Source organism: Puma concolor, chromosome D1, assembly GCF_028749965.1.
Source record: "Puma concolor isolate L17-30 chromosome D1, mPumCon1.1.hap2, whole genome shotgun sequence".
In the NCBI taxonomy this organism is placed as follows: Eukaryota; Metazoa; Chordata; class Mammalia; order Carnivora; family Felidae; genus Puma; species Puma concolor.
Window position 1 is genome coordinate 55578955 of NC_141676.1, and position 22641 is coordinate 55601595.

At 39.7% G+C, this 22641-nt stretch overlaps 2 protein-coding genes across 2 annotated transcripts; both read left to right on the forward strand.

Annotated features, from left to right (window-relative positions):
* The first annotated feature begins 6191 nt into the window (after positions 1 to 6191).
* Positions 6192 to 7253, forward strand: LOC112865344 (olfactory receptor 51I2-like). Its single transcript, XM_025928407.2, has one exon. It carries the CDS (start codon positions 6291 to 6293, stop codon positions 7251 to 7253), a length of 963 nt encoding a protein of 320 aa, XP_025784192.1. The 5' UTR covers positions 6192 to 6290.
* Positions 7254 to 15292: 8039 nt separating this feature from the next.
* On the forward strand, positions 15293 to 16297 carry LOC112865730 (olfactory receptor 51I2-like). Its single transcript, XM_025928804.2, has one exon. The coding sequence runs from the start codon at positions 15335 to 15337 to the stop codon at positions 16295 to 16297; it is 963 nt and encodes a 320-aa protein (XP_025784589.2). The 5' UTR covers positions 15293 to 15334.
* The last annotated feature ends 6344 nt before the right edge of the window (positions 16298 to 22641 follow it).

Below are 22641 nucleotides of genomic sequence, written 5' to 3' on the forward strand. Positions count from 1 at the left end.
AGCATAAAATACCTAGGAATAAACCTAACCAAAGAGATAAAAGATCTGTATGCTGAAAACTATAGAAAGCTTATGAAGGAAATTGAAGAAGATATAAAGAAATGGAAAAACATTCCATGCTCATGGATTGGAAGAATAAATATTGTCAAAATGTCAATACTACCCAAAGCTATCTACACATTCAATACAATCCCAATCAAAATTGCATCAGCATTCCTCTCAAAGCTAGAACAATCCTAAAATTCGTATGGAACCACAAAAGGCCCTAAATAGCCAAAGTAATTTTGAAGAAGAAGACCAAAGCAGGAGGCATCACAATCCCAGACTTTAGCCTCTACTACAAAGCTGTCATCATCAAGACAGCATGGTATTGGCACAAAAACAGACACATAGACCAATGGAATAGAATAGAAACCCCAGAACTAGACCCACAAAAGTATGGCCAACTAATCTTTGACAAAGCAGGAAAGAATATCCAATGGAAAAAAGACAGTCTCTCTCACAAATGGTGCTGGGAGAACTGGACAGCAACATGCAGAAGGTTGAAAGTAGACCACTTTCTCACACCATTCACAAAAATAAATTCAAAATGGATAAAGGACTTGAATGTGAGACAGGAATCCATCAAAACCCTAAAGGAGAAAGCAGGAAAAAACCTCTCTGACCTCAGCTGTAGCAATTTCTTACTTGACACATCCCCAAAGGCAAGGGAATTAAAAGCAAAAATGAACTATTGGGACCTCATCAAGATAAAAAGCTTATGCACTGCAAAGGAAACAATCAACAAAACTAAAAGGCAACCAACGGAATGGGAAAAGATATTTGCAAATGACATATTGGACAAAGGCGTAGTATCCAAAATCTATAAAGAGTTCACCAATCTCCACACCCGAAAAACAAATAACCCAGTGAAAAAATGGGCTGAAAACATGAATAGACACTTCTCTAAAGAAGACATCCAGATGGCTAACAGGCACGTGAAAAGACACTCAATGTCGCTCCTCATCAGGGAAACAAATCAAAACCACACTCAGATACCACCTCACACAAGTCAGAGTGGCTAAAATGAACAAATCAGGAGACTATATATGCTGGCAAGGATGTGGAGAAATGGGAACCCTCTTGCACTGTTGGTGGGAATGCAAACTGGTGCAGCCGCTCTGGAAAACAGTGTGGAGGTTCCTCAAAAAATTAAAAATAGATCTACCCTATGACCCAGCAGTAGCACTGCTAGGAATTTACCCAATGGATACAGGAGTGCTGATGCATAGGGGCACCTGTACCCCAATGATTATAGCAGCACTTTCAACAATAGTCAAATTATGGAAAGAACCTAAATGTCCATCAACTGATGAATGAATAAAGAAACTGTGGTTTATATACACAATGGAATACTACTTGGCAATGAGAAAGAATGAAATATGGCTTTTGGTAGCAATGTAGGTGGAACTGGAGAGTGTTATGCTAAGTGAAATAAGTCATACAGAGAAAGACAGATACCCTATGCTTTCACTCTTATGTGGATCCTGAGAAACTTCACAGAAGACCATGGGGGAGGGGAAGAAAAAAAAAAGGTTATAGAGGGAGGAAGCCAAAACATAAAAGACTCTTAAAAACTGAGAACAAACTGAGGGTTGGTGGGGGGTGGGAGATGGGTATTGAGGGTACCTGTTGGGATGAGCACTGGGTGTTGTATGGAAACCAATTTGACAATAAATTTCATATTTTAAAAAAAAGTGAGCAAAAAAAAAATGAATGGTGACAATTTAAAAACTGAAAGGGATTATGGAGTGATGTAGAAGTCTCAGCTCAGGTTAAAGGGCACCAATTTGTTTTGACATAAGATTTCAAAGGTGTGTGATTTTTCCCAAAGTTTATATATCACCTCAGTGGGGAGAAAGGTATACAGGCTGGGCCCAGTTCAGCTGGGAGAGTGCAGCCAAAATCAAAGAGAAGAAAAGTCAGTGTGTCGCTAGAAAGAAGCTCCAGGTGAATGACCTCAGGGCAAACTGATTTAGGAAGGAAAGAAGGCAATCTGGTGGAGGAACTCTCCAGGAAGTAAGAAAGAATGAAGATGGAGTTTGTATGTGGTGAGGAAAATAGAGCAAGAATTTGCACTCAGGTCTGCCTGGCTCCATAGTTCATGTTCTTTCCACTGTCCAAGTTTCCTCCTTTTTGAAATGTTTGATTCAGCAGGTCAGACCCAGGCTGAGTGTGGGAATTTGTGCCAGCTACAGGCTGGAGATGCAAGCCCAGAGTACTGGTGTCTGTCCCAGGATGAGTGCTGAGAGTTTGGAGCAGAGTCTGTGGGCCTCCCAGAAGTTCACTCCCTCTCAATCTCCTCTAGGAAGCCTCTTCTGACTCCCTCAGGCTGGGTTAGGCCACCACCTTTAGGCTCCATATCTCTACCCTCTGCAAAGACTAAGAGCTTCTGCAGAACTAATCCTGGGGCCTGGCCAAGAGGAGTCTTTAGGAATATTGTCTTGGAAGGATCTCAAATACAGATGGGCTATTGAAGCTGATAGTCTCTGAATAGGACCATTTAAACTTGGTGAGATATTGTAGAATCCATGATTCTGTCTCCCTTGCCCCATTATTGTTTTGTTCCTCCAAAAGTTTCCCCTGATCCTGAAGCTAGCTCCAACTTTTCCATTCCACAGAGACCTGAATAGACTGACTGACTCCTCTGTGGCCCCAGCCTAGCCTTCCCTGGAGATAGGTACTGCTGCCAAGGTATCCCTGTGCAGTGGGATAAAACTCGATACCTCTGCCACAAAGACATCCTGGGCTCTTGTGGGATGTGGACCAGTGGAGCAGCCCAGAAAACCACCAGGGTGAGTAACCTGGGCCCCAGCACATCCCTTTCCCTACTTCCCAGATGGATGACTACCAGTACCTCAGCCTCAGATGCATATATCAGTGTGGAGGGCCTGCAAATAACACAGAAGAAAAAGAAGTAATCGGTCTTGAACAGGAGAGAGATTAGCCCCATCTCTTGCTTGGAGAAGAGGGCCTGAAGGAGGCTGCCTGCCTGAGATTCCAGGAGTTTATAGCTCAGAGATAAATTCCAATCCCAGATCACATTCCAGGGAGAGATTTCCCTCAATAATCTCTCCAGAGAGGGAGTGGATGATAAAATGTGCCAAGTTGTCTTCCCATCTGGCATTCTGAGGTCATCTGAGCTCTGGTTCAGCATCTCAGCTATCCTTGTCCTTGTGGGGACCAGCATTTCTCCACAGGCATTCCTTGTCACACTGGTCTGGTTGGGAGGGGTCCATGGTGGCCATCTGGTGGTACAGAGTAAACCTACTTACTAGGACTCTATGAACCAAGTGGGGAAAGAGAGCTGGGGAGCCTCATCTTCCCTCAATTCCTTTGTTTTCAACACTGTCCATCATTTCTGTCTGGTATCTCTGAGTCCAGAATCTTGCTGGGAGAATTTTTCCAGAAAGGAAGCTGTCTTCTGCAAGAATAGGAGAAGGAATAGGAGGAAAGGAAAGGATAGGAGAAGGAATCATATAGCTGTTCCCTATAAAATCATCCTGTTTTTGGGCGCCTGGGTGGCTCAGTCGGTTAAGCGGCTGACTTCAGCTTGGGTCATGATCTCGTGGTCTGTGAGTTCGAGCCCCGCGTCGGGCTCTGTGCTGACAGCTCAGAGCCTGGAGCCTGCTTCAGATTCTGTGTCTCCCTCTTTCTGACCCTCCCCCGTTCATGCTCTGTCTCTCTCTGTCTCAAAAATAAATAAGCGTTAAAAAAAAAATTTTTTTTAAATAAATAAAATCATCCTGTTTTCAATTCCATTCCTCACTCTTACCTTAGTCCTTTTGAAGTGCATGTGTGGCATAACCTCCTCTCTATGAACTTAATCTTCTATTTCTGCCAGTTTCTTTCCACTCTTCCTACGGTTATCTATTAACTATATTATTGTTGATATACCTTATATCCCATCTTGTTCTTCTGTCACTTTCAGATAATATATATTTTTTAATTCATTACTATCATTTAAATGAGATTTTGGAAAGAGTAGAGATAAAAGTTTGTGTGCATTTCACCATGTTTAACTAAACACCTCTTGCCATCAAATGTTACTCATTATAGAAAAAACTTTTGATTTGTTAATCTTTTATTATGAAAAATAATAAAATCCTCTCTCAAAAATAGAGTGTGGATAAACTTGATCTCTATATATCCATATCCAGCTACCATAATCATCAGCTCATAGCCACTCTTTGCAGCCTGGCTCCACACAATTCCCACCACAAGTGACCCCCATGCCCCCAATTATTTTGAAGTCAATATAAGTCATTGTGTCCTTCTTCATCTTACAAATTTTTCAAATCTTAAAACACAGGCATAGTATTATAATTACACCAAAATAAAAGATCATCAAGAATTCAACCAGTATTTATATTTCCCCAATTACCACATAAAAGTATTTTTTAGTGCTAGTTTGCTCACCTTTTTTATTTGATTTGCTGAAAGCAAGATCCTAACAAGTTTTGTCCATTGGATTTGGTTGATATGAGTCAAGTCTTTCTTAATCTATAGGTTTTCACTCTTCCTTTTTTTATTTTCTTATATTTATTGGTGGAAGAAACTGGAATTTTGTCCTAGAAGCTTTTGTTTTTGTTGTAGTTTGGATTTTTCTTATTCCATCTCTTGGTGTCTTTTAACGTATCTGCTTGCCTGGTGTCTCTTATATTCTCCATAAATTGGTAGTCAGATATGATTCAGGCTTATTTTGGTAAAATACAAAATGTAGTTTTCTCTCATTTGTGATGATATCAGCCCCTGATGATTTTTTGCCATTATTTCATTGGGTTTGCTCAAAAGTAATAATTCAGGGGTGCCTAAGTGGCTCAGTAGGTTAAGCGTCTGACTTCGACTTTGGCTCAGGTCATGATCTCATGACCTCTGAGTTTGTGCCCTGGTCCTGCTCTGTACTGACAGCTGAGAGCCTGGAGCCTGCTTCAGATTCTGTGTCTCTGGTTCTCTCTGCCCCTCCCCCACTCACGCTCTGTGTCTCTCTCAAAAATAAATAAACATTAAAAAAAGAAAAGTAATACTTCAGTTGTACTTTCTTATTAGCTAGAATGCTTCTGTAGAAACTTCCCTTCTTCAGTTATTTTCTTTATACCATGTCACAATTTGTAGAAGAAAAGCAGGTTATTTGCCAGTTTTCAGAATACTGAGTGCCTAGCCTTGCTGTCCTCATTCTTTCTCTCTCTCCCCCAGCCCCTCAGTGTGTTTCAATCTCTAGCAGTTATTTTATTCTCACTGATGCTTGGTGGGCCCATATTTGACAAGTGGGCTTTCTGAGTTGACTTCCTACCTTCAGAGTGAGGTGATTACATTGTCTAGATATGGCATAACTGTACCCGTTCATAGTATGTATGAACAGCGTTCATAGTAAAATATGTTCATAGTATGTATGTACAGCGTTCATAGTAAAATCCCTTTGGGGGCGCCTGGGTGGCGCAGTCGGTTAAGCGTCCGACTTCAGCCAGGTCACGATCTCGCGGTCCGTGAGTTCGAGCCCCGCGTCAGGCTCTGGGCTGATGGCTCGGAGCCTGGAGCCTGTTTCCGATTCTGTGTCTCCCTCTCTCTCTGCCCCTCCCCCATTCATGCTCTGTCTCTCTCTGTCCCAAAAATAAATAAAAACGTTGAGAAAAAATAAAATTAAAAAAAAAAATAAAAAAAATAAATAAAATCCCTTTGGCTCACAGATTTATTTGGGGTGGGTTTTTAAATCTCTGTTAAAAGATATTTCAGGGGCTGTTTCCTTATTCTTGTTTTTATTGACTTAACTTTATAGAGTGTTTTTTCTTTGCTTATTTACTTATCTGTCCATTTGACATTTTAAAGGTAAATCCAAGAAAGGAAAGATAACAAGCCCATGCTATCAACCCTTCAGGCTTCCACCATATGCTTGCAATTTATTTCATGAGGCCACTATTTCTTATTTAAAGCATTTTTGATTAGGCCCTTTAGGCTTATCTCACATATTTTTAAAGAAAGCCCTGCTTTCTTCAATATATGAAGAAATCAGTATTTCACATTACAAAATGATACTATTATACTCAATAAATTTAAATTGTAGTTATTCTCTAGTTGGTTTCTATATGGAGTCCATTTTTAAATCGCCTTTGTGTTTCATATTCAGTAATGTGTGGGAACCATGTCACCTAATATCAGAGCTGGTATATTTTCCAATCATTTTGTCTTGTCTTATTTTTCTGCCCAGACTGAAGAGGTCACATCTTTCTGGAGACTTCAACTGCTTCCCAAAGATGCTCCCTTCCCAGACCTATGTCAATATCTCCTTCTTCCAGCCACATGCCTTCCTGATGATTGGCATCCCAGGGCATGAGGCTGTTCATGGATGGATCTCTATTCCCTTCTCCTCCATGTACACTGTGGCCCTCACTGGAAACTGCCTGATCCTCTTGGCTGTGAGGAAGACTCCCAGCCTGCACCAGCCCATGTACTACTTCTTGTCCATGCTGGCCCTCACTGACGTGGGCCTCACCCTGTCCACACTGCCCACCACCTTGGCTGTGCTCTGGTTTGACCACAGGCTCATAGGCTTCAATGCCTGCCTGGTCCAGATGTTCTTCCTCCATTCCTTCTCTGTGGTGGAGTCGTCGGTGCTCCTGGCCATGTCATTTGACCGCTTTGTGGCCATCTCGAACCCTCTTCGCTATGCAACTGTCCTCACCAATAATGTCATCATCAGGATCGGGATTGCCATTGTTGCTCGGGCCACTGTATCCCTCTTTCCAGGGCCCTTCTTACTGAAGCGACTGAACTTTTGTCCTGGCAAGATTCTCCTGTCCCACTCCTTCTGTTTCCATGCAGATGTCATGAAACGGGCTTGTACTGACATTACTGTCAACATCCTCTATGGGCTCTATGTAGTTTTATCCACAGTGGGCGTAGATTCTTTGCTTATTTTCCTGTCCTATACCCTTATTCTTCGTACAGTGATGGGTCTGGCCTCTCCCAGGGAGCGTGTCCGGGCCCTCAACACATGCGTTTCTCATATATTAGCTGTTCTGATTTTCTACATCCCAGTCATAGGAGTGTCAATGATCCACCGTTTTGGCAGGCACCTGCCTCACATTGTAAATGCTCTTATTGCCTATGTGTACCTGGTGGTGCCCCCTGTGCTCAACCCCATTATTTACAGTGTGAAATCCAAGCCCATCAGGGATGCCATGCTCAGATTACTGAGAGAGAAGAGGCAAGGCTGATGAAACCAAGAAACAACCACAGAATCTGAAGAAAAACATGACCAGTCTTATGTCCAGAAAGTCCTTACTCAGATCCTTGACCCAGACACATTACCAAGAGTATGACAAGCAAATGGATACTCTCAGACTGATGGGTGACAAAACAGTCTTCATTCTTTCCTGCACTCATTGACTTCAGCTTTTTAATTCAATATTTACTTGTGTGAAAATCTCTGCCATTACTAGAGACAGTAAAATGAATCATACATGGTCTTGTCTCTCCATTGTAAGACAGAAGATTCTAAATATACAATAATACTTAAATGTATTGTACACACAAAGGCTATAGGAAACATGGTCTTGTCTCTCCATTGTAAGACAGAAGATTCTAAATATACAATGATAATGAAATGTAATGAGGCTATGATAGGTACACACAAAATGCTATGGGAATATAGAAGAGAGTTTCCTGCCTTCCTAGAGGAAACGAGAAGCAAGTCAGGGAAGAAGGAGGCTGAAAGGTGAGAAGGAGTTTGTCAGGCAGAAAAGGTGGGCAAGGGGAAGGCATACCTATGAAGGGAAAAGAATGCAAAAAATAAAAACACTGAGGTGTTGAATTATCTGGTGTGTTTGCAGAAAGGTGAGTAGCCATATGTGGCTCAGCATAATCTGTGTGTGTGTGTGTGTGTGTGTGTGTGTGTGTGTGTGTGTGTGTGTGTGTTGGAGAATGGCAGGAGATGAATTAGAAATGATGAGGAGTGGTGAGACTCCTTGGGGACCTTCAGACCTCATGGAAACATCTGCCCCCATTCCTTGTTTAAGAGTCAGCCATGGAAAGGCTATTGCATTGTAAAGTTTGCACAGACTTAACTGTGTGCTATAAGAAAGGTGAAAGGGGAGAAAAAGAGCGCAAGGAAAGCATTTAGAAGGTTGATGTAACAGTACTGGGAAAAGAGAATGGAAGCTAAAATTAAATCAATAATGGAAAAATTAGATATATTTTTTAAAATTTTATCTCTACATTTCTCTTCTTTGTCTTCTGAAAGTGTCAGAAGCAATGAGCAAAGCTAGGGCCCACATATTGGTTTTTAAAAACCATTCCCACTATAATTCCCTGGGATATTTGGAGCAATGGCTAATTCCAGGTATGAAGCAGAAAAAACATAAGGTGATACTGGAATAGCTTATGCACCCTAAAGCAGTAAAGAACACTAAGACAGCAGAGTCCTGTGGAGGGAAAAAAAAAAATACATAAACTCATTTGAAGAGGCTACCAGTGGATATAGGTGGGTCAATTAGAACATTAAAAATAATTTTGACAGCAGATGGTTATAGCAAATTGAATTTTTAAAGAAAGTGTGAGTCCATAGTAATATTCAAAACAAAGAGGGAGAAGAGAAGAAGGAAAAAATAACTCTTCTTTAGAAAGTACTGATAGATTTAGATCTGAACAATAAGAACACAAAATCATATATGTAAAATTCCTACCAAAAATGTCCAGCCTGAATCTAACCATGAGAAAGTAATCAGAAAAATCATGTATATAAGAAGCACCACACACACAAACACACACACACAAACACACATACACACATACACACACACCCCAGCCCGGAATCTTAAGAAAGGCAATTTTGGGGGTGTCTTGGTGGCTCAGTCGGTTGAATGCCAGACTTTGGCTCAGGTCATGATGTCACAGTTAGTGAGTTCGAGCCTTGTGTCAGGCTGTGTGCTGACAGCTCAGAGCCTGGAGCCTGCTTTGGATTCTGTTATCTCCCTCTCTCTCTGCCCCTCCCCCACTCACACTCAGTCTCTCTCTCAAAAATAAACACTAAAAAAAAAAATTTTTTAAAGCAATTTTGTAAAAACTATGTTGGAGAATTAATCTAAATTAAAAGAGATTAGGGGCGCCTGGGTGGCGCAGTCGGTTAAGCGTCCGACTTCAGCCAGGTCACGATCTCGCGGTCCGTGAGTTCGAGCCCCGCGTCAGGCTCTGGGCTGATGGCTCAGAGCCTGGAGCCTGTTTCCGATTCTGTGTCTCCCTCTCTCTCTGCCCCTCCCCTGTTCATGCTCTGTCTCTCTCTGTCCCAAAGATAGATAAATGTTGAAAAAAAAAAATTTTTTTTTAAAAATAAATAAATAAATAAATTAAAAGAGATTAAAGGGATATAACAACCAAATACTACCATTAACCAGTAATTATTAGGACAATTGTGAAATCTGAATATGTACTGTATATTGGCAATATTATTAGGTTAGTATAATTTGCTTAGATTTGAAAACAGTTTTCTCATCATGTAGGAGAATCTATTTTTAGGAGGTCCATAGTTAATGTTTATTAAGAAGGATTGTAATGTCTACAATTTACTTTCAAATAAGTCTGCTGAGGGGAGTCTGGGTGGCTCAGTCGGTTGAGGGTCCAATTCTTGATTCTCTTGATTTCGGTTCAGGTAATGATCCCGGGGTCATAGGACTGAGCTCTGCATCAGGCTCATGCCGAGTGTGGAACCTGCTTAAAATTCTCTCTCTCTCTCTCTCTCTCTCTCTCTCTCTCTCTCTCTCTCTCCATCTGTCCCTCTCCCTCATTCGGTCTCTCTCTCTCTTTCAAATAAAAATAAAATATTTTTTTTAAAAATGAGTCTGCAGAGGAGCGCCTGGGTGGTTCAGTTGGTTAAGCATCCAACTTCAGCTCAGGCCATGATCTCATCGTTCATGAGATTGAGCCCTGCATCAGGCTCTGTGCTAACAGTTCAGAGTCTGAGGCCTGCTTGGCCTTCTGTGTCTCCCTCTCTCTCTGCCCCTCCCCTGCTCAGGCTCTGTCTCTCTCTCTCAAAAAGAAATAAACGTTTAAAAAATTGTTTTAAATGAGTCTGCAGAAAAAGTGTGTATGTGTGTGGTGTGTGTGTTTGTGTGTGTATGCACACATGTGTGGGATGGCCAGGAGGGAGAGACCAAGCAAGCTACATGCCCATGATCCTAGTATCTCAAGAGAGACAGTACAGTGTCTCAGGTAATTATTGAATGAATGCTGAGAGTGATCCTAAGACTGAGCCTGGGTAAGGTAATCCGCTGGTGTTCAGAATACAGAATTCAAATGCAAAGGAAGCAAAAAAAAAAATTATATTTCCTCTTGACTAGAATATGCTTTTCATTAAGACTTGACTTGGGATTTTGCCCACTCCCATCCTAAGCCAAGTAAGGGGTTTCAATAGTGATCCCCAAGCACTTGTGCTTCCTCTAATTGTAGTACTTAATACATTATACTGTAATTATAAATAGTTACATTACATTTGAGACTTTGAAATCCTTAAAGCTAGGGGTCAGTGCTGATGTTCTAGTTATTTCTGTGTTCTCAGTGCTTAACTTGGGCCTGGCACACAAAAACACATTGCTCAACAAATGATGTTTCAGCGAATGCACAAATGAAGACAGTGAAAGGAGGTAGCATAAAGCCTATGGGTCTGGTCAGAAATAAAGATCTCTGGGTGTAGGGTCTAGCACTCCTCAGTTTACCTCCAAATGTAGGCAGTAGAGGATGAACCTATAACTGCACAGCCCTGGTGAGTGGATCTCCCAGCTTTTTTTTACTGCTGTAATAGTCACCTACTACTTTCTCCACCCTAAGTGGAAGACTCTTATCCTTCCAGGAAGAGATTAAAGGTTCTGTCTTCTGTGTCTTGTTTCTTGATCTTCCCTCTTCTACTCTCTTTGCAGCTTGTACACACGTCTCTCAGAGAACTTATCATCTGCTACTGAAATCATCTATTGTACTGATCTATTCTAGTTCCTGGAAGGCAATACTGATTACATTGAATGCCTTCATTATCCATAAAAGGGATTGGCCCAAACATGGCTTCAGGAATATTATTTGAATAAATCTATTTATAAATCATAATTCCTGAACAAATATACTCATGTCTATTTAACAACTAGTTTCTAAGTTCACACCACACTCAAAGCAATGAAAGCTATAGATAAAGCTCTTCACAGCTGTGGAGCAAATGGGCATCCTTTGTTCCAAAAGGGCATCTTCTTGATCAAGTACAGTTTTCCTCTGGCCTTCCATGATTGCCTGAGATTATAATATTAGAGACTCTAGACTTTGGTTACACATCACTCTATTTTGCTTTAGCTCTTAAAATTCATTGTCCCTGGGATAGGGACACCTTCATTCCAAAATTATCCCAAAAAGACCACCGGGGCAGGCACTTTCTTCACTGACAGGTGCATTGGCAGAAAACTGGGGAGTTGGCAAGTTGAAGTAGAATTTATAGGCCAATGTTAGGAAATACAAATGTTCTCTTAAGATTCTTATGCAAATATTTCTTTGAATCCTGATATCAATTCTTTTGGTATACATCTAGAAGTAGAATTGCTAGATGATATGGTATTTCCACTTTTAATTTTTTGAGTACCTGCATATTGTTTTCCATGGTGGCTACACCAGTTTACATTACTGCCAACAGTGCACAAGGGTTCCAATTTATTCACATCCTCACCAATACTTGTTATCATTTGGATTTTCCTTTCTTTTCTTCTTTTGATGATAGCAATACTAACAGTTGTGGGATGATATCTCATTGTGGTTTTGATTTGCTTTTCCCTAATAATTAGCGATGTGTTGAACACCCTTACATATACCTATTGCCCATTTGCATATTTTTGAAGAAATGTATGTTCAATCCCTTTGCCAACTTTTTAATCAGGTTATTTAGTTTTTTTGCTGTTAAGTTGTAAGAGTTCCTCATATATATTTTTTATATTCATCCTTTATCAGGTATGTGGTTTGCAAATATTTTCTCCTGTTCCATGGGTTGCCTTTTTACTTTGTTGTTCTATTTTCTGTGCATTAATTTTTTTAAGTTTACTTATTTATCGAGAGAGAGAGAGAGAGAGAGACAGAGAGACAGAGAGACAGAGAGAGAGAGAGAGAGAGAGAGAGAGAGAGAGAGAGAACCAGCAGGGGAGAGGCAGAGAGAGAAGGGAACAGAGGATCTGAAGCCGGTTCTGTGCTTACAGCAGAGAGACAAATGCAGGGCTCAAACTCACAAACTGTGAGATGGTGACCTGAGCCTAAGTCTGACACTTAACCAACTGAGCCACCCAGGTGTCCCATGGGCATTACATTTTTAGTCTGATGTAGCTCCAATTGTCTAATTTTGCTTTTATTGATTTTGCTTTTGGTGTCATATCCAATAAATTATTGCTAAGTCTAATGTCACGAAGATTCTTCTCTATGTTTTCTTCTATGAATTTTACAATCCCAGGTCCACTTTTCTGTATATTGTGTAATATAAGCATCCAATGTCATTCATTTGCATGGAGATACCCAGTTTTACCAACACCATTTGTTTACGAGACTGTCTTTTCCCCATTGCATATTCTTGGGACCCTTGTAAAAAACTAGTTGACTGCATGTGTCATTCATTTCTGGGCTCCCTATCCCAAATGTCAGTTTTTATATGAGAACTGTCTTTTTTTTAATTTTTAAAATAATCTCTGCACCCAGTGTGAGTCTTGAACTCACATTCCTGAGATCAAGAGTTGCGTGCTCTTCCAACTGAGACAGCCAGGTGCCCCAGTACCATACTGTTTTAAATTACTATAGATTTTTAATGTACTGTGAAATCAGGAAGTGTAATGCCTCCAGCTTTTTCCTTCTATCTCAAAACTGATTTGACTATTTTGGGTCTCTTGTGGCTCCATATGAATTTTAGGATTGTTTTTTCCTATTTCTGTAAAAAATGTCATTGAGATTTTGATAGGAATTGTACTGCACTCATACATCACTTTGGGTAATATGAATATTATCCAAAATATGAATATTTGGACAATATTAAATCTTTTAATCCATGAACATACAATGCCTTTCCATTTATTTGTGTCTTAATTTCTTTTATCAATGATTTATAGTTTTCTGTGTATAAGTCATCTCCTTGGTTAAGTCTATTCCTAAATATTTTATTCTTTTTCATGCTATTGTTAGTGGGATTGTTTTAGTAATTTTCTTTTTGGATAGTTCACTGTTAGCATATAGAAACACAACTGATTTTTGTATATTGATTTTGTTTCCTTCAACTTTACTATGTTTATTAGTTCTAAAAGTTTTTTAATGGAGTTTTGGGAGTTTTCTATACATAAGATCATGTTGTCTGCAAAGAAAGATAATTTTACTTCTTATGTTTCAATTTGGATGGTTTTATTTCTTTTTCTTGTCTAATTGCTCTGGTTAGGACTTTCAGTTCTATGTTGAACAGAAGCGGAAAGAATGGGCATCCTTGGAAGGAAAGGAAGGAAAATATTTTAGTTTTTCACTGTTGAGTATTTTAGTATGTTGAGGTACATTACTTACATATCTAGATTTCCATTATCATTGCAGCAGTATTCACAATAGCCAAGATCCAACAATCCAAATGTCCATCAAAAGGTGAATAAAGAAAATGTGGTATATACATACTGTAGAATATTATTCAGCCTTAAAAAAAAAAAAGGAAATCCTGCAATTTGCAACAAGGAAACTTTTGGAATTCATTGATATGTCTATTACCTCGACTATGATGATAAATTCATGAATGTATGCATATGTCAAATTTTATTAAATGAATACATTAATAATTTTTACACATCAATTATACTTTAATAAAGCTACCATGCACACACATGCACACACACAGAGATACTATTGCATTTCAGTCCTGTGGCTTCTTCATATTTTCAATTTATTTCACTATATTAGTAAAAAAAAGGAAACTCCTGGGGATGGAACAAGATAGCAAGGAAAATTTCCTATGTTGGAAGACATTCTGTATCTCTAAAAACATAAAAATAGAGATATGGAAGCTCCCAGTAAACATGTGTACCCCCATTCATCTCTCTCTACCTTGGGACCCTTTATTACCCATCTATCTTCTCAGGTTGCTTGATACATATTTGCTGTGCAACAGAATGGGGCTTTCACAATGTCACATGAAGAACAGACACAGAAAGTGGCAGTTCTTAACCTGCATGAACAATCCTAAGGGCCAAGGAGAGAGTGGAGGGAAAGAGACACAATGAACCCTGTGTTTCTGAAAGGTACCATTTAGCAGAGCCAGAAATTGTTCTGTGTGACTCCAGATGTCTGATCTGATATCACTAAAGAGAAAAGTAAAGGAAAAAACTGAAATGCCCAGAAAAATTTCCTGCAGATGTGGTAGAATGGATGAACCTACAGATGATGAGGATTCTACACCTCTCCTCCACATCTCAGTTGCTTAAATATCTCATTTTCCTTATAACCCTCTATGCCAACACACATATCCCACACATTTTCCATTGCCCAAGAAAAAACAAGTATAGACTATCCTCTGGGCTGCGGCTTGGACATCCCTGGGGAATAGCAATTCGCTAAGGTATCTAGCCAGTGGTATAAAGGTAAGTATCTTAGTTGCAGTTTTTCTGGGCTCCTTCAGGATGTGAAGAGGTAGAGAAGGCTATGACAAGCAAGGTAAGTACCTTGTGGCCAAAATACAATCCCTTCTATACTACTTAGAAGGATGGAGGTCTGGTTAGTGAGTCTGAGATTCCCCTCTCTTCAGCTGCTGCCAGGAGGAGGAGCCAATGGTAACGAGATGAGCTTATGTCAGAAGCAGGAAGAAAAGTAAGGAGGCCTGGACTTCCAGAGACAGCAGATCTATGCCCCTAGATGAAGCAGAGGAAATGAAGGAGTCTACTTTCCTAAAGCACAGAAATTTACTGATTCAGAGAATTATTCAGAAATCCAGCTCTGTGTCCAAGAAAATTAGTACCCCTTTGTTTCTCTAAGTAGGGCAACAGTATACGTGAAATGTAAATCCATTTCAGTCATTTATTTTCCAGTAATTATGAGGAAGTTAAACTATTCCCTACATTCTGCATTTGTTTGGGGGACATATTAGCTAATGTATGTACATTCCTGGAATGGTTAATAATACAAAGAGCTGAGAAGATGAGAAATAATTAATGAAAAATTATATACAGCATAAACAAATATCTTCCTAATAACAAGTGTCCTGTCACCATCTTTCTGTCTGCCCAGACTGAAGAGGTCACATCTTTCTGGAAACTTCAACTGCTTCCCAAAGATGCTCCCTTCCCAGACCTATGTCAATATCTCCTTCTTCCAGCCACATGCCTTCCTGATGATTGGCATCCCAGGGCATGAGGCTGTTCATGGATGGATCTCTATCCCCTTCTCCTCCATGTACACTATGGCCCTCACTGGAAACTGCCTGATCCTCTTGGCTGTGAGGAAGACTCCCAGCCTGCACCAGCCCATGTACTACTTCTTGTCCATGCTGGCCCTCACTGACGTGGGCCTCACCCTGTCCACACTGCCCACCACCTTGGCTGTGCTCTGGTTTGACCACAGGCTCATAGGCTTCAATGCCTGCCTGGTCCAGATGTTCTTCCTCCATTCCTTCTCTGTGGTGGAGTCGTCGGTGCTCCTGGCCATGTCATTTGACCGCTTTGTGGCCATCTCGAACCCTCTTCGCTATGCAACTGTCCTCACCAATAATGTCATCATCAGGATTGGGATGGCCATTGTGGCCCGTGCTGCCCTGTCTCTCTTCCCAGTGCCTTTCCTGCTTAAACGCTTGAACTTCTGCCCTAAAAAAATCCTTTTGTCCCACTCATTCTGTTTTCATCCTGATGTGATGAGAAGAGCCTGTGCTGACATCACCATAAACATCTTCTATGGGCTCTATGTGGTATTGTCCACTGGAGGCATAGACTCTCTGCTCATCATCCTATCCTATATTCTCATCCTACACACAATCCTGGGACTGGCATCTCCCAGGGAGCGCATCCGAGCCTTCAACACCTGTGTTTCCCATATCCTGGCTGTCTTTGTCTTTTTCATTCCAGGCATTACCATGTCCATGATCCACCGTTTTGGGAGGCACTTGTCCCCCATTGCACATGCCCTGGTTGCCTATGTATACCTGGTAGTACCCCCTGTGCTCAACCCCATCATCTACAGTGTGAAATCCAAGCCCATCAGGGAAGCCATGCTTAGGATGCTAAAGAGAAAAGGCCAAGACTGATCAAACTATGAAATATAATTGGGTCCGGGTACCATAAAGGAAACGTGTTGCTGTACTTTGCAGCAACCTGCTACCCTCATAAAGCATTGAAAATTCCTACTCAGGAAGTGGGAAGACCATCAGGATTATTTATGTTTCAAATTTACATTCATGATTTACTTTTTACTGTAAATAGTGCTGAGGATTAAAGACTGAAAAATATATTAAACATGATCCTTTCTCTCCAGAAACACATTCTTGTATGAGGATAAAGGCAAGTAAATACACACCAGCATACAAGTACAATAATAAAGTCCTGTACAAGAGGTTACTAGAGGAACTGCAAATTGGTAGTGGCCAGAAATTGCCTGGGAAGATCAGAAAACCTCTACAAAGGAGGGAATGCTTTTTATTTCACCTTGAAAAATGTGTAGGCTTCTCTAGGCAAAGTAGGAATTCAGTAAGAAAGAGAAAAATCCAGGAAAAAAGAGCAATATGAAATAAAAGGCTCCATGTTTTGAAGAAGTAAATGTGTTCATGGAAAGTTAAGCATGCCTGCGCTTCTTTATGTCTCTACCATTTGTTATACCTACACAGGTGTGACTGTGGCGTAGGGTTTGAAGAGGGAGTGGTATGGGATGAAGCCAGAAGATTGTACAATTTGTACAGAATTATACAGAACTGCACATACTAACATACCTTATATGCTAACTGCATATACTATGCTAGGTAGTTTGGTTTGCCAAAAAATATATAAATCATTTATTAAAAATTTTACTATAAAATAAGTTAGGAGTATGTATTGCAGGTTAAAAGTGTATTGACATACAAGTAAACTAGAGCCAAAAGACTATCAGCTTAAGCTTTTATCTGGTCTCAGGGTCTCCCCAGACACCATTTACTTTGCTGCAATGTTCTCATCTCCCCACCTACCTATATCTCATTTCTAGCTACACTTCTTTTTTTTTTTTTTTAATTTTTTTTTCAACGTTTTTTATTTATTTTGGGACAGAGAGAGACAGAGCATGAACGGGGGAGGGGCAGAGAGAGAGGGAGACACAGAATCGGAAACAGGCTCCAGGCTCTGAGCCATCAGCCCAGAACCCGACGCGGGGCTCGAACCCACGGACCGCGAGATCGTGACCTGGCTGAAGTCGGACGCTTAACCGACTGCGCCACCCAGGCGCCCCTCTAGCTACACTTCTTATTAGTCATGTAGAAGCCTAATTTCTCAGAAAATTCTGTCCAATTCTCTTCTCCACATTATTCACTGGACTGTGTTTGTCTCCTATGCAATATATGCACATATGCAATATGCAACAGTCTATCACTCAACTAGACTGTAAACCCCAAGCGTGCCAAAATATACTCAGTTTCTAATGGTGTTTGTGGAGTAATAGCTGCTTAATGATTCTTTTGAATATATAAATGAATTTGAATGGGGAAAAAGAATACATATAAATGATTGCAAAAGTTTGTGAAAAGGCTTCTAGTTGAGCTTGGATAGCTGACCTGGAGATGTGAGAGGTGCAAAACAGCTAACTGATTGAACTAAGGTTCCTCACCTAGTGAAGGTTTCCTACTTTTTCACCCTATGGGATCTCCTGGGCCCTTTTCCCAGACTTTATGCCCTTCACACATCAGTGAAATACTCTGGCTCCATAAAGAATTTTTGTAGGAAAAAAATTACAATACTAAGATTTTTTAATATATTTCTGCTTGAGTATACCTTCATACAAAGTGAAGCTGAAAGGGGATGTCTGTCTCTCTTCTTAACCACTCCCCATCCTCTCAAAAGTATGAGGTTCAATAGCACAATATCTTAGTATATACTGTCTGCACTGGGTTATAATGGTTAAGAACATAAACTGTAGAGTCAGGAAACAAACCTTATTCAAATTCTAAACCTGTCTCTTACACTTACCAGCTATCTAACTTGGGAGGATTTTACCTTTTATGTGTTAACAAATAGTTTGTTTATTCTTTAGTGACCCCTATGTGCCAAGCACTCTGCTAGTTGATCATAATATAAAGGTACCAAAACCAAACTTGATTTTTTTATGGAAGGAATACACATCAATTAAATATCTCTGACTTCTTCAGTCACCAGTTGCAGAAATGTCCCTTCTTTTAAAGGCTCTTGTAATTATCTCAACCCATATGAATATAAACTCCCTGTCTTAAGGTCAACTGTGCCATATAACACAACACAATCACAGGAGTGGTATTTTACCACATTTGAAGATTTGCGGGACTAGACTACATATATACCAAAATAAATGTAAATTTACAATGAATTAAGAGCTATCCATTTAGGCTCTTCTTCCCCCAGTAGACTATAAATTCAATGAAGGAAGAGCCTAACACTTTTTTTCTACACTGCATTCTGAATGCAAGGTTTGCACTCATTTTAATAGTACTTAATGTTAATAGCACTAAAAATGTTCAGTTACTATATTAGTTTTCCACTGCTGCATTAAAAAATTACAAAAAAATTTTGTATCTTGAAATAACACCCATTTATTACTTCACATTCTGGAGGATGGGCTTGGCTAGATTCTCTAACTGGGGGTCTCATAAGGCCAAAATCAAAGTGTCAGCCAACTGGGTTCTTACCTGGAAGCCCTGGAGAAGAATCTGTTTCCAAGTTCATTTGAGCTGTTGGCAGAAGCCAGTTCCTTAAGGTTGTGCAACTGCTGTCTATTGGTCTTCCTCAGTTCCTTAAGACTCCACACTCCTTCTCACATGACCCTCTTCATCACCAAACTAGCAACAATGCATCACATTCTTCTCATGCTTTGAATATCTCTAACTTCTGTCACCAGCTAGCTGCAGAAATGTCTCTTCTTCTAAGGGCTCATGTGGGCTCAAGCACACCTATCTTAAAGTCAGCTGTGCCATATAACAACATAATCATAGAATTGATATTTCACATATACAAAGGTTTTGGGAACTAGAACAGGATATTTTTGTAGTGTTTTAGAATTCTGCTCACCATGGTGACTAAATAAATAGATTAATTAATAGATGAAAGTACACAATAAACATATTTCACCTGTTCAAAGAATCAGGAATGGCTTTTCTCAAAAAGTGATAATTATGGTGATGTCCAAATTCTGAATACAAGTTAACTAGGAAAAAGGAGAGTGTTTAGGGGAAGGTATATTAGGCAAAGAAAACACTGTCTCCAAAGAACTTGTGGAAAGGGAAGCATGGCACAGTAAAGGAATGGAATGAAAAGTAGTGTTACCAGGAAGTCAAAGAGCAAAGAACCTATGGCTTAAGATAAATGTGAAAAACATAAATGAGAACCAATCAGAAATATGGGAAATAATTAGTGTGTTAATCAGGGATGTGGATCATTTTGACATGACCACATTTATTTTAAAAACATCATTTTTTTTTATATTTTGTTGTAGAGAACATATTAAATTATCAGTTAGAAGGCTAGCAAAATAGTCAAGATGAGATTTAGTGGAAACTTGGACTAGGGGTGTGGAGATAAAGAGAAGGAGATGGGTTCAAACTTATTATATAAGTAGAAATTATATAACTTGACTTTGGATCAAATATGAAGACTAAGAGAAGAAAAAGGAAAGGCCAAGGATGACTGATAGTTTGGGACACTTCAGGGTAAATGGTGGTATGATTAACTGAAATATGAAACATGAATAAAGAAACTTATTTGGGCAAAGAATATCATGAGTTCAATTATGGACACTCTGAGCCTGAACTCCCCTGAAAGCATCCAAATGACTAGAATACACAGGCCATTAGACTTATAGCCCAGGAACTCTCGACTAGCCAAATGGTCTACACTAGAGATAAAATTTAAGTCATGATATACAGATGGCAATAAAAGCCATCAACCCAAGTGTCACTGCATAACAATTAAAGGGCTAATTTCAGGCCCTCATATACCATGTTCTCTCATAAGCCCAAGTAGAATGTATGTGGCAAAGGAAACTGTGAAGTACTGAGAGAGATAAGAGGAAAACCACGGGTGTGATGCCATGGATGGCAAAGGAAGTAAATGTATCAAGAAAGAGGTAGTAGTCAACTGTGTTGAATGTTGTTGAGAAGTCAAGGAAGGTAAGGACTTAAAACCTCAGACACACAGAGCTCCTTGATGATGATAGTGAATGCCTTTGGTAGTCTGATGGAAGACAAAGTTATATTGCAGTAATGAAAGAGTTAGATGAAAGATGCACACATGGAGATAAGTTATAGATAACTTCTGTAAGAGATTGGCTAAGAAAGAGATGAAAGAGGAATATAGGATCTAGGCAGGTTTATACTTGTTGTTTTTAATATGGAAGAGGCTTGAACATAATGAATGCTGGAAATGATTGAGATGATAAGTTTAAATATCCAAGAGGGAGAAGGAACAATAATGTAAATTTCCTAAGGTGAGAGGACATTGACCAAAAGAAAATTAATAAAAGCCTATATAAGACCCAGTTTGGTGTCATCTTGATTCATAAAGACTTTGTGATAATTATGCTAATGTAAGGAAATACCTCCTCTTTTAAGAAATTCATACCTCCAATGTTTTTTCTGGAAGGATAATCAGCAGTCTTATCGGAGCCCCTCACTTTCCAGGTTTTGTTTCCTTTAGTTTCTAAGCTATTTATTCAACCAATATTTATTTAGTGTTGTATTTGCAAGGCTAGACTACTTTAAAAACAAAAATATGTTCAGTGATGACACAGTCAGTTTTCATTTATACAAATGGTGCAAATATGGGTTGGTGGAGGGTTGCAGGTAAAAGGGTTTGGCTCTACATAGTTTTTTTTTTTGGAACTTGCTGCTGGTGGTTTACCATATGCAACACGTGGATTCCCAAGTCACATGCAGTGTCAACATTGAAGACTACATAGGAGAGTTTTTAAGCCAGGTCTAGAAGCTGCACACATCACTTCCATTCACATTGAAAGTAATGGCTAGAATTTAATCATACCCAACTTACAGGAGGCTGGGAAATGCCCAGCTGTGCGTCCTGGATGCAGATGAATTAGTGTGGTGAATAGTAGTCAATGTCTGTCATAAGCATCTACTATGCCCCAGGCACATCTACTATGTCCCAGGATGCAATGATGAAGAGGTTCAATGAAACAGTGCCCTCATACACTTACATACAATTCAGCAGCAAATACAGGTATTAAATAAGCATTTCTCAAACATAATGAGTATTACAAGAGAAGAAGAAAGTGTCTTGTGGGAATACCTATCAGGGAACCCAAGGATTCAAAAGGGAAATGAATCACATGTTTCAGAGGTCACATGTTTCAGAGGCTCTTATTTTAATTTCTTGGTTAAGACTGTTTTCACATCATACTGAAGACAAAATCTGTTAACCCTTGGAAATAGTCCCCTCAGAAGCAGAACTGCCTGATTCCTATGCTTCTACAACCCAACTTTCTTCTTGTTTCATACCACACAATACCCCAAATAAAGTACAGTCCTGAAGGATCCCTCACCAGCTACTAGTCACCCTCAAATGGCCAATGTTATCTCTGTCTGCCATCCCACACTTCCCATCTTAGCCAGGGGCTCCCAAACCTTGCTATCTATCAGAATCACTTATGGACCCTTTTTAAATTTCTATCTTGCCGAGCCCTATGCCAGACTTCCTGAATCAGAATCTACAATAACTATAGGTCAAAGCAAAAATGAAAAGGAAAATTACAAGTTATTTTCAACTGAATGAAAATTAAACATATGGAATTTGTGAGATGCAGGCTGAAACAGTACTTAGAGGAAAATGCATAGCACTACAGTACCTGTATAAGAAAAAAAGATCCCAAGCATGGAGGTTAAAGAACACCCTACTAACGAATGAGTGGGTCAACCAGGCAATTAGAGAAGAAATTAAAAAATATATGGAAACAAACGAAAATGAAAATACAACAATCCAAACGCTTTGGGACGCAGCGAAGGCAGTCCTGAGAGGAAAATACATTGCAATCCAGGCCTATCTCAAGAAACAAGAAAAATCCCAAATACAAAATCTAACAGCACACCTAAAGGAAATAGAAGCAGAGCAGCAAAGGCAGCCTAAACCCAGCAGAAGAAGAGAAATAATAAAGATCAGAGCAGAAATAAACAATATAGAATCTAAAAAAACTGTAGAGCAGATCAACGAAACCAAGAGTTGGTTTTTTGAAAAAATAAACAAAATTGACAAACCTCTAGCCAGACTTCTCAAAAAGAAAAGGGAGATGACCCAAATAGATAAAATCATGAATGAAAATGGAATTATTACAACCAATCCCTCAGAGATACAAACAATTATCAGGGAATACTATGAAAAATTATATGCCAACAAATTGGACAACCTGGAAGAAATGGACAAATTCCTGAAC

What these genes read in the sequence shown, in the direction of transcription:
- LOC112865344 (XM_025928407.2), top strand. Translation starts at nt 6,291, where the DNA reads ATGCTCCCTTCCCAGACCTATGTCAATATCTCCTTCTTCCAGCCACAT.
- LOC112865730 (XM_025928804.2), top strand. Translation starts at nt 15,335, where the DNA reads ATGCTCCCTTCCCAGACCTATGTCAATATCTCCTTCTTCCAGCCACAT.